Genomic DNA, 14212 nt, shown 5'->3' with positions numbered 1-14212 from the left:
TGATATTAATAGTATAACAATATTATCTATGATCAGTCCTGTAAAGTATTTGAGTAAAAGTATTCAAATACTTTTTTAAGTATTGAATAACTTTTTAAATACTTTCAGCATAAAGTATTTTGAATGGTATTTTAAATACTTTTTTTTGTATTGAGTACTTATTTGTATTGAATACTTTGGTTTTTTTCCGAACAATTTATTTTTATTCGAAATATTTAGCTGAAAAATATTATTGCCAACTACAATAATTGAATAATAGTTTTATTTAATATTCTGTCTCTGTGTTTCAGTGTTTGTCGAAAAACTCGAAACCCAAAGGTTTCTAAAAATAGATATTTAATTATTTATTTAATTTATTAATTTATTTAATTTATTTATTTATTTAATTGATTAATAAAATTAAATTGATTATTAACTTACTTTGTGTTTATATTACGTTAATTAGAAATCTAATTTAAAAACAAAAAGTATTTGAAAAGTATTCCAAATACTTTAAAAAAGTATTTGAGTAGTATTTGAAATACTATACAACTGAAGTATTTGAGTAGTATTTTAAATACTTAAAAAAAAATGTATTTGAGTATTTACTCAAATACTTTTTAAAAGTATTTTTTACAGGTCTGTCTATGATTGATTATTACTATTTCAAATTTCCTATATATTTAAATAAAAATTTAAAATAACATCAGGATCGTATGCGGTGCCCCTTTCCCCTAAATCCGTGGTTGTGTAGGCTGAAGCCTACACTGCTTACGCCTTAATCCGGGCCTGGCTTTTCCGTAAGTCTGTATCGGGAACCAATTCGGCCGTGTACCGCCTACCTAGAATATCGGGAACCAATTCAGATGTAAATTTTCAGGTATATGGGAACCAATTCGGATATCTTACCTTTAATATTGTGCCGGTGAATAAAAGAGATAGAATTACACAGGTAGGCTGGTCATTGGTCACTAATGACACTAATAATTCTAAGGGTGAAATGATAATATGTGGACATCTACCTTGGTACAAACATGATGTATGATACGCGGCTTATGGTGAATGGCACGGCTTTAGACAGAATATGGTTGCGCGTCGACCGAAAAATAATAGCTTTGTTCGTTTTAAAAACTAAGTGTTAACACTATATATAGTGTAAAAGTGTTGGGTATGGTGTGCCAATTTAAAACAAACGTTTCAGGTGTGGTTGGCTCGGCAGTCAGCATGTAGTGAGTGATAAGGAAATATTTATGATAATAACTGGCTCCACACCAAAAATCAAGTTCGACACCTGCACTTTAGTTGGTGTGGATAGTGTACACACACTACACACCAAACCCACACTATTTCAAAACAAACAGTGTACGCTAACACTTTTCTAAAACAAACGCTTCAAGTGTACACCATTATGAAAAAGTGTACACTTTTTGTCAAAACGAACAAACCTAATGGCAAGAGAAAGTGCTTACATCAATTGACTACCTCTTAACGCGATCTAGCGGTCATATTTATAAACTATAGGATATTATTATTATTTATAATGCTTATTTTCTGCACGGAATGTGCACCAAGATATTTTTATTGGCCAAAATCACTTTTTAATTTTTAACAATCAAAATATTATAAAATAAACCTTGATTAGTTGATTATAATTTAGCTTAAACTGTCCACATGACTAGCTACTTGGTACCTATTTAATTAATTAATTTAAATTGTATTATTGAGTTATAGATTGGCTATATATTTCACAGTGTATATTTATTTAAATTATTTATCAAAATGTTTAATTACAATTGCACTTATAACTTATAACTTGTATTTCAGTGTCTAATCAAATATATTAGGAATTTATTTGCTCGATTTACCTACTATAAATATGTGTTGTAAATATGTACCTAGTATAATAGTAAGTATTAAAATTAAATAACGACAGCATTGTAGTCCATAGAATAGTAAATGGTTGACAATGTGCAAAGAAGGCAAGTGAATAATTGAGATTTGAGATATCCAAAAACAAAATTACTGTTTTTAGCACGATTTAGTAAAACATATAGAAGTCAACGCTAGATGGCACTAACTGTCAGTCAATTCATGTGAGTACATTGCATGTCATTGCATAGTCAGACAGTCAGTAAGCAGCTTAACATACGTCGACGCGCAACCATTCTATCTAATAAGCCGTGGTGAATGGTGGCCTGTTATCAGGTCAATAGCGGTGATAATTGATAATATTATTATTGTTCGCTGTTAGGTGATAACAAACTATAAAATTGTCAATTTACATTTTACTAATTAGTAATTTACTGCAAAATTAAATAATCCAGAACCACGGTACCTTGTTTTTAAATTTAAAATGGATATGTCTATGTCGGATTATAGTGATCGACGACGGAAAGAACGTGAGAATATTGGTTTGATTGGTGTACCAGAAGTTTGGGAAAAATCACCTCCTCAACCTGTCAACAAGTAATATATTATAATATATTCATATTTTGTTAAACATATTGTATATTATAACTTGTACAAAACATTAGTAAATATATTGAATATAGTATTATTCTTTACAATTGTCTACCGAGGAAAGTTATCATATGTCCGTATTAGATTATTAGATATTATTGTTATGATACATTCTTATTTCAACATTTATTTCACTTTTTCCGTTGGGTGAAATAACAATACAAAATGCATGTATTTTGATTAAGTATATTGTTCTGCTTGGCATGGAAATTTTTTTGATTTTCATTTAAAGATTTAACATTTTAAGTAAGTAGGTATTAAGCTAATTAAATGAAAGTTTTATTCTTAGTTGTAAGTTTTCAAAATTAATACATATTAATGGTTCTAGTAATTTGAATTTATTCTGTAGTTAAAAGCTTTATTTTTTGAACATAAATTTAAATTTTATTTGATGTACCATACAACAACCTTGATTAAATGTGTCGATCATAGTCAATAAGATAATGCTACTCACTAACTTTTTGGGCATTTGACATATTTTTTTAGATTGACATGCATGAAATAGTAAGTATTAGTAATTCAAGTATAGACATAACTGATTTTTACTATATATAATTTTTTAAGTTTTTATGTTAATTTTGTTTTTAATTAAATTTAGAGTTTGGTAATTTGTATTTTTTTTGTTTAATTAAAATTAAAAGTAAAAAATAATCATTATACGCTACATAATGATCCTTAATTTTTTTTTTTACTAGCTTTATATTATAAATCTAGCTCAACAAATCCTTTAATTTTATGACCCAAATTTAATTTGATAAAAAAAATCAAAAATATCTATATGTGTACATTATTTTGGTCAATAATTTTTGTTCTGCATTTATTGACCAGAAATTACTGCCAAATCAATTGTAGCATGCTCATCTTAAGAGAATATTTTAGTTTTGTTTCCTATAGGTTAGTGTCTAACCATAAATAGTTTATAATACAAATCTGTATGAATATCATTTAAAGATTCATAAAACATTAAAAAGCTTATTAAAAATTTACTAATGATGTGAATGTGAATTTTTTAACTGTACTTAAATATTTTCCAGACACATGATATTATGAATAATAACAGTTGTTACTTTGTACCTTGTTCAAAATAGTTTAGATACGGATGAAGAAAACACTTTGAATCAAAATAATCTCGCAACCGCTCCAGTTAAATGGCATAAGAAAAGAAAGAAACAAAAAGATAAATTAAAGGTAATATTTTTAAAAGTAGTCATATTTACAAGTAATTTTGTTATTTATTTATTTTATTTTATTATTTATAGAAATCAAAAAAGTCCAAAAAAGTAAAAAAGCACAAAGAATCACATAAGAAAAAAAAGAAGAGAAAATTATCATCAGATAGTTCAAGTAATTCAAGTAGTGAAGGCGATGGTGATGAATGGATTGAGAAAAAAGGTTAATATGCGCATTTAAAAAAAAAATATTTTTATGAAATTAATTATTTATTTATGTATTAGGTGCCAAAGAAACTAGCGTTGATGACATGGTAGGGCCATTACCAAAGCCTAATGTAACTTTAACACAAAAAGAGTATGGCCGCGCTTTATTGCCCGGAGAAGGAGCAGCCATGGCAGCTTATGTACAAGATGGTAAACGTATTCCTCGACGTGGTGAAATTGGTTTGACATGTGATGAAATATCATCTTATGAGGCTGTTGGGTATGTAATGAGCGGAAGTCGACATAGACGCATGGAAGCTGTACGTATCCGTAAAGAAAATCAAATTTATTCTGCTGATGAAAAACGTGCATTGGCTATGTTCAGTAAAGAAGAACGACAGAAGAGAGAAAATAAAATTCTTACTCAGTTTAGAGACATGGTGAAAAGCAAAACCTCAAATAAATAATAAGAAATTAAATCTTGCAATAAATGTAAAATAATATAATTGACTGATTACAATAAAATATTATGATTTATTGTTTAATGTATAATACAGAATTGTATGTAATTCAAAGGTAAATTTAAAAAGAATCAAGCGAATTTGAAATTAGATTTAGAGAGACAAAAAATGTCCAATCACATGTTATGATGAATACTTTTTGTTTTATGTTGTCTTATTTTAATTCAAATGCAAATATTGTTTATAACATTATCATATTATATTAATTATTAATACTTTAATATAGAACTCGCTGGTGGGTATCCAAAATTCCAAAATCTCAAGTATATTGACCGATAAACATGTTTTCTCTCAGAGGAAGTACTTGGTGGGTAGTAATTAAAACGATTTTATTAAATTTTAATACTCACAGCCGTTCATATAATGGCCAATAACTACTGCTAATAGAACTATTTATCATCAACCAAACCTGTCAAACAAGATAAATATTGTGTCCGTCACTATATAAGCTATGAATTATAAGGCAAAGACCTCCATTAAAAAATGCATATGACTAATTAATGGTTATAATATTAGAAATTAGGAGGAAATTATACCTGGATGTGTTGTATCCGCCTTACTAGTGCATAACTTAGCAAATTTTACATTCAGCAGAATCAGTAGATCTCGTTTAGCTCCGTTAGTTTAAAAACTAGCCACTAGAGTGAATTTACCTCTTATAAAATGTAAAGATTTAAGTATTATTTAGATGACCTCAAGAGATTTTTATTATATTTTAATATTAAAGCGAATTATAAGTATTTTAAAACTATTAATAATTGTTTGTAGGTACATCTTAAAATAATAACAAATTGTATCAAAATGAAAATGTAATAAAAAGTTTTTTACAAAACTTTTAATTTTCACATTTATATAATAGATTAGGTTTATTAAATTGAGTTGAAAGTTTATTGTTTAAATCTGGCGGGAGAACAAAAATATGATCTATTTTATTTTGGAAACATTGTAAAGGAGCAATAATAAGCACTTCTCAAATGTAAGAGGTTTATTCTATCAATAAAATCAGTTTGATTGATGCGTTTTGACCAACATATTTTTAATGACACAATGATTAATATAATTATTATTATTATTATTGATAATTGAACCTTGCATCCTAATTTGATGAACTTCATTTAAGTTTTTTTTGATTTCAAGTCTTTCTCTTCTGTAAATGGCAGAAGCTTAAGTCCTGATAAGAAACCAGTTACCTGTTCTAAGTAGTAGGAACTACTTAGGGATTTTGACAAACACTTTCAATTATTATTCACACAAGTCCATCTACATATTTTTATATTTAATGGTTATAGAAATGGTAGTGAGAAAATTATAAACATATTATAAGGGTGGCCATCGATACGTCATAAGCCGTTCAATAATAATGAAAAAAAAAATATGAAGATCACGAAAATAAATAATATTATAACCTATTATATTATTATTAAAAATGTTAAGGCGTGACATTGGGTTTGAGGGTCTGACCATCCCTGATATATTACCTGAAATGTGCACCGCAGCTTCATGGTTATTAAATAAAGGACACATTTACATTTTGCATTATAAATTTAATATGAAATAAAAAATAAATAAATATAAATATAACTAACATTACTAAAATAGATATAAAATAACTGTTATAATATTGATAAGAAATAATTATAAATCAAGATTTATAAAAATATCAGACCATAAAATACATTTTAAGTAAGTCTATGTTGTATGCTTCGATAACTAAGTATTGAAATTAATATAATGTTGAGCTATTAATATAATTATATAAAATAAAATATTAACATTATTAGTATTTAATACAATTAGTATTCCTTAGACATTACCTAGATCAAATAAAAAATCCCATTAAGTTCACTTGATATGATTTTAAGATAAAAATGGGAACTACTATTATATTTAGGGTTCGTGACTTGCATTTGCATGTTTTTTTGTAGTGGTAGTAGATTAATCTAGGTGAGTTATAAATTTGTTTTATGAAAGTATATACAAAATTAAATACTAAGTTTGAATTTGCATATTTCTGCATATTCCATCATATTTTGAGAAAAGAGGATATTTGAGCAATTTTTAACATATTTGGGTATATTCTACATTTTTATATTTTTTAAGTTGTCTGGAAAAATCATAATTGGATGGTCAAGTCTATCATATCTAACAATCTAACATGTAAGTTCGTTTATGATGATAGTCTCTTTATCACTTAATAATCAACATTTTTATCGACAACTGTATAGTTGTAATAAAACCTAATGAATCCTATCTCCTACAGACTTAAATGTACACTACCTAATTTTTAGATTTTTATTTTTAGTTTTATAGTAATAATTTATGATATACTTTATGCATTTTTAAAAATCCAAATCAAAAATTTGCTGCATATTTATATAATTTTGACAGCATATTTCAATAATTTTAAATGCAACAAGTCCCAAACCCTAATTATATTATATGACATATAATATTTAAATTATCAAAGATGAAAAATCAATGTATATATGGTATACAAACATAATACATGGTCTCGTGAAGATTAGCACTTGTACTAGTCCTATGATTATTTTAAATTAATTGAGCAAAATGTTAGTAATATAATTAAATATACCTTATGCAGGATCCTGAATTGTAATTATTTATAAAGATCAAAGTAAATATTTCTTTGGATCTTTTGTCACTGTAGAATTATTTAAACTTTATATTATGCACATACTCACAAGTGTCCTTTATTGAATAGAAACTTATGACAAATTTTTTTATTTTATACGTTCTTAAGATAATTTAAATAGTTAGATAAGCTGTTTATGATGAGAAGAATAATTTCACTAGAAATTGACGAATCATTTCATATTTCTAAATAGGGTACTCTAGGTATAAGATACTAGTTGCTTTAGTAAATAATATCAGTTAATTATAGAAATGTCAAGTTTAAATAATTCCACAACGACTAAGTAATTATTACACAATTATAATTACTAAAATGTCTTCAGATAATTACTAACTAACAGAAATTTATACTGTGTATACTTTTCTTCAATTTAGATAAAAGAAGATCTATGATATACAAAATTAACATAGTACCAAGTGGCTAAGTATTTCACAGCACAGTTAATTTAAAAGTTTTCATGGTATATCCAAGATTTCATAGCCTAAAAGTAGATTATTCACCCTTTCATGAACCATAGAAGCTTTGGAAATCATTTCAGGCATTGTATCCAGTGTTTCTTCTACGGAAGTATTGCCAATAGTCTAAATAAAATAGAAAATATACTTTTTAGACAACATATTATTATTTGTTTAGTTTTAAATTGTTGCACTTTACTAACCATTTAATGTAATTCTAGATTCTGAGTGGAAGATCAATGTATTGATTTTATAATTATGTACTAGGTAAGATAAGAAAATTTATAGAAGAAAAAAGTTTCATTACTCAACTTATAAGGTGGTTCCTGGTAGCAATTGGATTTAGTTGGTATTTTAAAGAACAAAACATTTTTAAATATTAAGTACTCTACAAGAATCAGAAAATAAAATAATAATTTAGAAATAAATGGTAATTTTTTATGTAAAACTAGTTTTTACCAAATTGTATGGATTTTATGTTTTAACTGTTAACAATAAACAGATAAACCTAGATCTGTAATTTTCATAAAATATTCATACAAGCGTTTGCTAGTATAAAATGGTATAATTTAAAAAACATTAAAACGTTAGTGAAATTTATAAATATTTAAAATCTTTAAAAACTTAACTATAATAAAATATTTTTTTGTGCTGAAAGAAAATTAAATTTGATTACAAATATTATTATATTTTACTATACACAATTATACTTTTTAATACTGATGTATAAATAAGTGAGTAAATGTATGAATAAAAAAAATAGGCAAGAATGTTTTACAGAATTGAACGTGTTCTGATTTTCACAAATGTACGTGAAAAAATAATTTATAAGACAGGCTATTGAGGGGTCATAAACTCATAACCAACCAGTACAAACTTCAGTAGTGTTTGATGTTTATGTCTAGTAGGTACATACACTGTATATTCAGCTGTACATTATCGGTATTTTATTGAGAATTTCAAAAAAAAAATCAAAATATGGAAATTTTAAAATTATGTCCAACCCATGAATTTTAATTATACTAATGCAGCAATTAAAAGAATACCCATCAACATACTTTAAATTTTGAATAGTATGCTTAATTGAATTTACTTCAAATGTTATATTAGTTTATAATATTAAAATTCTAAAATGTGTCAATGAAAGTATGACATATAAAATGCCAAGGGGTACCTAATTTGTCATATTAAAAATACCTACCTGTTTATACAAGACTTTTTGACAGGGAAGGAAATTCATAGCGAACAGAGCACCATTTCTTATAATCCATGTGTGGTGTCTGGCCAATGTTTGATTATATGCTTCTTGAGCACAGTGTTTAGTGCTATCATCAGGTTGAAGGTGAATAAGTTTAGACATGAATAGAATAATGAATTCTGAAATAAAAGTTAAAACAGGTGTAATAATCAAAATTTAAGTGCTTATAGAACGCCGATTGGATGTTTTACCAAGACCGCGATGCAATCTCAACAATGTTATGGAGCCAGAACGACCAGAGAACACCAACTCCTTGGAAATCTCATGGATTATCATAGTCTGAACAGTGGAAAAGTTTTGCTCATCTTCAGTTACTAGCTGTTTAAGGAGTCCGATCTTATTCTCAAGATCGCTGACCACGAAACCGAACAAGCCACCCAGTTGGGAACAGAATCTGCAAGTGCAACATAAAAGGCATGAGTACGAGTAGTGTCGTTATTGTGTATCGTTAACAATATTTTAAACGTTATCGATGGAACGCGTTGAAAATAATAATTACTTGCAGAGTTCTTGATAGGCCAACGCATAGTTCTTCACGTCCACGTCATCATCTTCGATCAGAGCTTCTTGGAAAGCACTATGAACGGCCTCCACGCTGAACATCTCAACATCAATTTTAATTACTTTTATGATATTTAAAGGACAGTGATCACCGGTGACCGTGCTAATCGCGGCAACGGTACACTATCACTCCAATAAAATATATTGCACTTTAATTTCAAATGATGAGGATCGGCTGCGGTGTAACGACTACTAACGAGTAATAATAACGCTCAAAACGGTTTTAAACAACGAGCAAGCACTGACGATTGTGCACGTACCAAAGACTACAGTAGACTTTTATAGAAATTAGAGACTCGAGACGCGCGTTTTTGCGATAACTTATCGCCGATAAGACGTTTTACACTTAACAATATTAATTACCGACTTTTAATCGCCAATTCGCCAATCAGTTCACTTTAAAACTCCATCATTGATGTTATTGAGTACGTAAAATTACTAAAATTACAGTGAAGTCGGCGTACAGAAGTTGTTCGTGCGAGTCCCCTCCCCCCCCTCACCACTCGCCCGCAGACAAAAACATAATATTATTGTTATTATTATTTTTTTTGTCAGACAACGGGGCAAGCGTCTTATCATCAGATAAGACCCTGACACGCCACGACGATGATAGTATTGTACTTTGATACCCATCTTATACTTATCATTTATTAATTAATTATATTGTAAAACAGTCATCATGGTATCCAACGTTATGTTATAAATAATTATAATATCATTATTCATGATCTGGACATTATGTTGTTGTATTCCGCAGTGGCGTATTTAGGAGGGGGGGGGGGCGACAGGGGGCAATTGCCCCGGGGCGCCAAATTCTGAGTCACTTAAGGGTGCGCCGTCGCTGGAGGTTGAATTGTTTTCAAAGTGAAGTTTTAAATTACATTTTTAAATAATTAAAAAACATTACAGAAAAGCGATGCATTTAGAATAAACACTTTTACTGCTATTATATTAGATTCGTTACTTATAGAACTAAACAAAAGAAAGAATGCATAATATGATACATACAGTTAATATTAGATTTGGTTTTTTATTTAATCTAACTAAATTGCCACTATCCAAGGTAAGAGAACAAGCTACACAATTACAAAAAGAATATCCAGAGGACCTTGGTTTATCATTCTCTAATGAATGTATATACTTTCGTGGTAATTTATCTGAGTTACAAGAGAATAATTTGCCAATACTGTTTTAGATTTGAATAAAATAGTTAAAGATCCTAAAATATGTAGTTTGTATCCGTATATTGAAATAGCATTACGTATGTTTTTATGCTGTCCAGTACCAAATTGCTCTGCAGAGGCGCAGAGCGATCCTTAAACCTTAAGTGATCGTACTTAAGATCAACTATGAATGACGATAGACTCAATTCATTGGCTATTCCAGTGGCGGCGTGACAAGGGTTCTATGAGACCCGGGTCTCATGACTTTTTGGGTGGGTGGGTTACACATTATACCTACGGACGGGTAGGTTTTCTGGGGTGATGGGTGGTCCCTAAGACTGTTTTGGTCTCATGAACGAACAATGCTCACGCCGCCACTGGGCTATTCTAAGTATAGAATCTGAAATCACCGCTTCTCTTAAATATGAAGATGTAATTAAAGAATTTTCCTTGCAGGAGGCTCATCGTAAAAATATTTAATCATTAATTTATTAACAAATATATAATCATTGTTGACTAATCTGGCTTATTTCATCTTTTCTTATTACAGCCTTTACATTTCTATACATATACTCGTATATATTATGTTAATATTATATTTTAAAAATTTTTTTGGCGATGAGTGAAAGGAAACTTTGAGAGAAAAAAAGGGCGCCAAAATTAGTGTACCTAGTGCGCCAAAATCGTTAGGTCTTTCGGCTTCCAGTGTTCGTATTTGACTTCGGAAATCGTCAAACACTCAAACTTTTCAAACCTCAGTGGCCGTATGGCGCGATTAATATCAAAAAAACGCAACATTGAAAACGAAATATTTCTACGACGCGCGTATTGAGTTTGTCAGAAACATGATAGACGTTTCGATATGGGTTTTTTAAGTATGTATATGATAATTACAAACACATATTATAAGTGATAGGTACACGCACCTATGACGATTCTTTTCAGATTAATATAACCTAGTTACAGTACTACAGTATAAGTCAGTACAGTTAGGTGCCTCTACGCATAGCGTCGGCGTGAGGTTTTTCGGGACTCGGGGCAGATTTTTTTCACGGGAAATCAAAGTTTTTTTCATAGACACAACAAATTTTCTTGGCATATGTCATATGATACTTATTCGTTTGAAATTTTTTTTACTATTTTATACAACACACTTAATAATATTGAGATTTGTAAAGTACTTGAGTAAAAGTATTCAAATACTTTTTAAGTACCTACTCAAATACGTATTCTAAATACATTTGAAAATAGTACTTGGGTATAGTATTTGAATACTTTTTTGAAGGTATCTGTATTTAAAACCAAATACTATTTTTAAATACTTTTTTCGTCTTACTTTTTAATTATTCTAACTTAATTATTCTTATTCTAATTAATTTAAGTAAAATTAGTTCTAAAATAAAAAAAAAAAATTAGTTGATTAATAAATAATAATTCAATTTATCAATAAGGTCATTAGGCCAAGGAAAAAAGATAAAACATATTTAAAAAAAAAAAAAAAGTATTTGAAAGTAGGTATCTGTAAATACTTTTTAAAATTATTTATATTTGTACTTAAATACTTTTTTTTTCAAGTATTCAAATACAACAAAAAAAAAAAAAAAAAATCAGTATATATAAATATAGCTAGTTTCATACAACCTCCAGTTAAGTGCCATTAGTGGGTGGCTTCTTACTCAAGTACTCATGTATTATATTTTTAACCCTTATCAAATATGCTAATTGTGCAAAATTGTACAGATTGTATATATATTGTGTAAAATAAAAAAAAAAAAAAAAAAAAGTATTCAAATACGTATTTTAAATACTTTTGAAAAAAAAGTATCTGATGTATCTGTGCTTGAATACTTTTTAAACGTATCTTTTACAAGACTGATAATATTTAAAGGAATTTATGTGTGCATCATAATCTAATTACATTATTTTCATTGAATTATTTTGGAAGTCGCCGTCGCGCGTCATCATTATGATTTATTTATTTTATCTTCACTCGTTTATCATAATGTTATATATTCTAATTCACAGCTAATTACGTTCGTCGGTCACTATCGTAAATGCTTTGGTAAGCGTAGAAGGCTGCAGGTACTATATACAAACAGCCATTCAATACACGACTGCACTGATTAGGTGCTATACTTATCGGTCGACTCCGAACAGAAGGAGAACAGCACACGGGTAACCTACAAGGAAACGAAAACCAACGCTGTAATAAACGGGTGTTGGACATGACGTGTGTGTCGAACGAAACAATTTTTATTATACATAGGTACGAACCTCAAATTTCGATATTGTGAGTACAGATTGGGGACGCCGATGATCGTCAGGTGTGCAGCGTGAGCGGATTAATACAAATTGCATGGATCACGATCGGACGTTTCGACGAGAATAATACCTTCAATGAATTGGTTGACAAAAATGCGAATACAAAAATCGATGTACGAAAATAAGGCTACGGCGAGCGGCGTGAAAAAATACGTGCTTGATGCCCGAGGTCGGTAGCGAATGAGAAAGAGCCGTGTGCGCTACTGTTCGCGTGGTGAACAGGTACGCCGTCGGCCGGTAACGAATACAACATGCAACAAAAAGGACGGGGCGGAATTCGGTTCGTCGTCGACGGGATGGACTGCGTACGTGTGGCCAGCAAGTGCATATCATCCGTGCGATGAATGCTGTGTTGAGTCGATCGATGGAAATCCACGCCGTGGACGTCTTCTCCGTGCGTTCGAGTACGACTGTTATACGAGTGATGGGCGCTCGTAACGTGATGGCTGTATCGCGGACAAGAACACGGCTGACCCGGCTCAGATCGGGGGGCACGAATGTAGTGCGTTGAGCATCGTGATATCGGAGCTGTCTCGCAACGCGCAGCTATACCAGCTCGGGTTGTGCGGTGTGAAACTCGCCTGATGAGATTCTGAGCGTGTCGCCGTATACCTCACCTACTCGGCGGAACCTTGTTCGATGCCCGCTTTGACTGTGTTGCGCAGCGCGATGAGCAGCTTGCCGACCTGCACTTCAGCGTTCAGCAATTCGTGCGCGTGCCGTGAACACGTTCTACCAGCCCGGTTGGCCCGAGGGCGGCGACATGCGGCGCGATGTTCGAACGTGCTGAATGCTGATTTGAGCAGATCCTATATACTCGAACTGACGGCCTCGATCGGTGGCGATGATGACGTCGGGCACGCCGAACCGAGCTATCCAGTTCGTTGTCAAGAGCTGCTCGACTGATGCGCATTAGGCCGACACATTCTTTATCGGTCACCTCTCTGGCCAGCGCGCGAATCGGTCGACGACGGTTGTATAGTATAATGGTACCTATACTTATCGCCAGCGCCGGCGCTAGGTTTTGCGGGGCCCAGGACGAGGTACATTGGAAGGGGCCCCAATATACAAAATGTTGAAAGCTAAAACGTACAAAATACAAAATATGCTTTTATATAGTCAATGATTATATTTGAGGAACTGAACTAAGAAGTTTTTATTTTTGACTAGTGTCTTACATCAAGCTTATCATACATAGGCGTGCGCACGGGGTATGCAGGGTATGCGCCTGCACACCCTGCAGCCAGACGCTTGGGGGCACATGAACAATGCCTAAGTTCATAATTTTGACTGGATTATAAAATGGTAATACGACATCGATATGGAGTATGGAATTGTTTTTAAATTCATTTTGGACGTTTTTCAATAATTTAAGGGAATATCGCCGAATATGGGTTTTATTGT

The 14212-nt window shown here is 30.8% G+C and overlaps 2 protein-coding genes and 1 pseudogene across 2 annotated transcripts; 2 read left to right on the top strand and 1 right to left on the bottom strand.

Moving 5' to 3' along the window:
• The first annotated feature begins 2219 nt into the window (after nt 1–2219).
• Nucleotides 2220–4427, top strand: LOC107170959 (NKAP-like protein). The gene is made up of 4 exons (XM_089228739.1): nt 2220–2445; nt 3588–3687; nt 3759–3891; nt 3954–4427. The coding sequence occupies exons 1-4, from the start codon at nt 2333–2335 to the stop codon at nt 4340–4342; spliced, it is 735 nt and encodes a 244-aa protein (XP_089084865.1). The 5' UTR covers nt 2220–2332; the 3' UTR covers nt 4343–4427.
• A 1224-nt stretch (nt 4428–5651) lies between these two features.
• On the bottom strand, nt 5652–9816 carry LOC107167014 (ceramide-1-phosphate transfer protein). Its single transcript, XM_089228740.1, has 4 exons — nt 9262–9816; nt 8954–9156; nt 8706–8881; nt 5652–7630 (listed from the first exon to the last, which is right to left on the bottom strand). The coding sequence occupies exons 1-4, from the start codon at nt 9363–9365 to the stop codon at nt 7505–7507; spliced, it is 609 nt and encodes a 202-aa protein (XP_089084866.1). The 5' UTR covers nt 9366–9816; the 3' UTR covers nt 5652–7504.
• Nucleotides 9817–10002: 186 nt separating this feature from the next.
• LOC149055398 (uncharacterized) lies at nt 10003–10966 on the top strand (annotated as a pseudogene).
• The last annotated feature ends 3246 nt before the right edge of the window (nt 10967–14212 follow it).

The sequence above is a fragment of the Diuraphis noxia genome, unplaced genomic scaffold (assembly GCF_037042655.1).
Source record: "Diuraphis noxia isolate RWA-SAM2 unplaced genomic scaffold, SU_Dnox_SAM2 contig0005, whole genome shotgun sequence".
Taxonomy (NCBI): Eukaryota; Metazoa; Arthropoda; class Insecta; order Hemiptera; family Aphididae; genus Diuraphis; species Diuraphis noxia.
The sequence above is the reverse complement of the archived record's forward strand: the minus strand, read 5'-3'. Positions and strand labels throughout refer to the sequence as shown.

Coding starts and splice junctions, on each gene's coding strand:
- LOC107167014 (XM_089228740.1), bottom strand. CDS start 9,365: ATGTTCAGCGTGGAGGCCGTTCATAGTGCTTTCCAAGAAGCTCTGATC. Junction 9,157..9,261: donor GCCTATCAAGAACTCTGCAA/GTAATTATTATT, acceptor TTGCACTTGCAG/ATTCTGTTCCCAACTGGGTG. Junction 8,882..8,953: donor GAGATTGCATCGCGGTCTTG/GTAAAACATCCA, acceptor CTTTTATTTCAG/AATTCATTATTCTATTCATG.
- LOC107170959 (XM_089228739.1), top strand. CDS start 2,333: ATGGATATGTCTATGTCGGATTATAGTGATCGACGACGGAAAGAACGT. Junction 2,446..3,587: donor CCTCCTCAACCTGTCAACAA/GTAATATATTAT, acceptor TGTTCAAAATAG/TTTAGATACGGATGAAGAAA. Junction 3,688..3,758: donor AACAAAAAGATAAATTAAAG/GTAATATTTTTA, acceptor TATTATTTATAG/AAATCAAAAAAGTCCAAAAA.